The sequence below is a fragment of the Emiliania huxleyi genome (genome assembly GCF_000372725.1).
Source record: "Emiliania huxleyi CCMP1516 unplaced genomic scaffold EMIHUscaffold_7344, whole genome shotgun sequence".
Taxonomy (NCBI): domain Eukaryota; phylum Haptophyta; order Isochrysidales; family Noelaerhabdaceae; genus Emiliania; species Emiliania huxleyi.
In genome coordinates this window covers 1-1,356 of record NW_005196493.1, presented here as the reverse complement: position 1 = coordinate 1,356, position 1,356 = coordinate 1, and the positions used below count along the sequence as shown (strand labels likewise).

General features: G+C 63.1%; 1 protein-coding gene across 1 annotated transcript; it reads right to left on the bottom strand.

Annotated features, from left to right (window-relative positions):
• Positions 1 to 1,131: 1,131 nt before the first annotated feature.
• EMIHUDRAFT_258241 (hypothetical protein) lies at positions 1,132 to 1,338 on the bottom strand (the record flags this gene model as incomplete). The annotated part of the gene is made up of 1 exon (XM_005760848.1): positions 1,132 to 1,338. A coding segment is annotated over one exon (207 nt), but the record flags the coding sequence as incomplete, so codon positions are not given.
• Between the last annotated feature and the right edge of the window lie 18 nt (positions 1,339 to 1,356).

The following is a 1,356-nucleotide window of genomic DNA, read 5'->3' as shown; positions in this document are numbered from 1 at the left end:
AAAAGAATCACCGGATGGGTGAAGGTGGGGTACTATACCAACTAGAGTGATGGTTGGTGGTACTCTCCTGCATCCACAGTCCTTCTTGTGACATGGGAGGCCACTCTCAAGCCCTACAAGCATCAGATCACCCATTTGGGGAGGGTTGACATCGTGATTTCCGCGGAAAATTTCTTTTTCTGCTGTGAAAATTCCAGCTTGAAGAGAGGGAAAAACCCGACGGGAGGGCCCAGACCTACCCTACCTACCCTGCCATACGTGCCGCCCCAAGCAAAAATAAACGCCACCTACCTGGCTTCTCGACCAATGCCAGCGGTCCAGCATCTCACGGCTCAGGCGCCGAGCCCGCGCCGCGACTCTAGAAGCCGCCCCCCTCCTCCACCTCGGCCAAGCGGGTTACATCGCGCACGGTCGGGCCCTCCGCGAGTCTAGTCACCACTCACTCGCACGTCCTTTCCCGCTCTTTCCACTTGCATTGTCCTCTCGCGCGTCGTCTGCGTCCAGCGCTCCTCTCTCACCACTCCTCTTTCCACCGCGCACAGGAGCGGGCGGACGTCTCGTCGTTCCTGCGTGCACACGCCAAGGACCTCTCGCGTGCGTGTGGCACTGATAAGGAGCTCGCCGCCTTCGTGGACTCCTTCCGCCGCAGGTGGTACTGGCCATTCTAGTCGGCGCATACTGGCAAATGGTAGCCTGTCGTGCTACTGACGTAGCATATCGCATGCGCATGCGTGGGTGTCACTGTCACTCAAATAGGGACGCCTGAGACGCGCGCGGTGCCGGTGGCACCGGTGCGGTCCTGTCCCGCCCCCCCGGGTCCGCGGTGTTCCCGCGCGGTCGTGAGACTGCTACACAGATATACCGCATACACTGAGCTTGTACTTGGCATGTCGCGGCTTTTATATTATAACCCCATACTACCCGCCGGCCGCCGGCCTACTGCCTCTCGTGCCCGCTGCGCGCGCGCAAAAGCGCTGCCGAAGCGGCTGCACCGTCTCCGTGTGCGCGAGGTGCGACACACGGCATGTGGGTACGGAACAACGACGCGAGGCGTTGCACCGCGCGCAGCCGGCGATCGGCGCGCGAGGACAGAGCGCCGCTGACGCGGCCGCCGCGGCGGCTGGCGGGGCCTCAGCTCGGCGTCGCCTTTGCGCGCTTGATCTCGAAGAGGAGCATGCGCCAGAGCTTGACGGTGAAGGGCTCCGCCTCCTCGTCGAGCACCTTTGCCACCTCGGCCTCCACCTCCGCGGCGGCGGTGCGCGCGGCCAGCTTGTCGAGCACAAAGTTGACCAGCGTCGGCTCGTCCTCGCCCAGGTATTCCTCCATCTTTTTCGACACCTGATCCGCAAGGGGGGG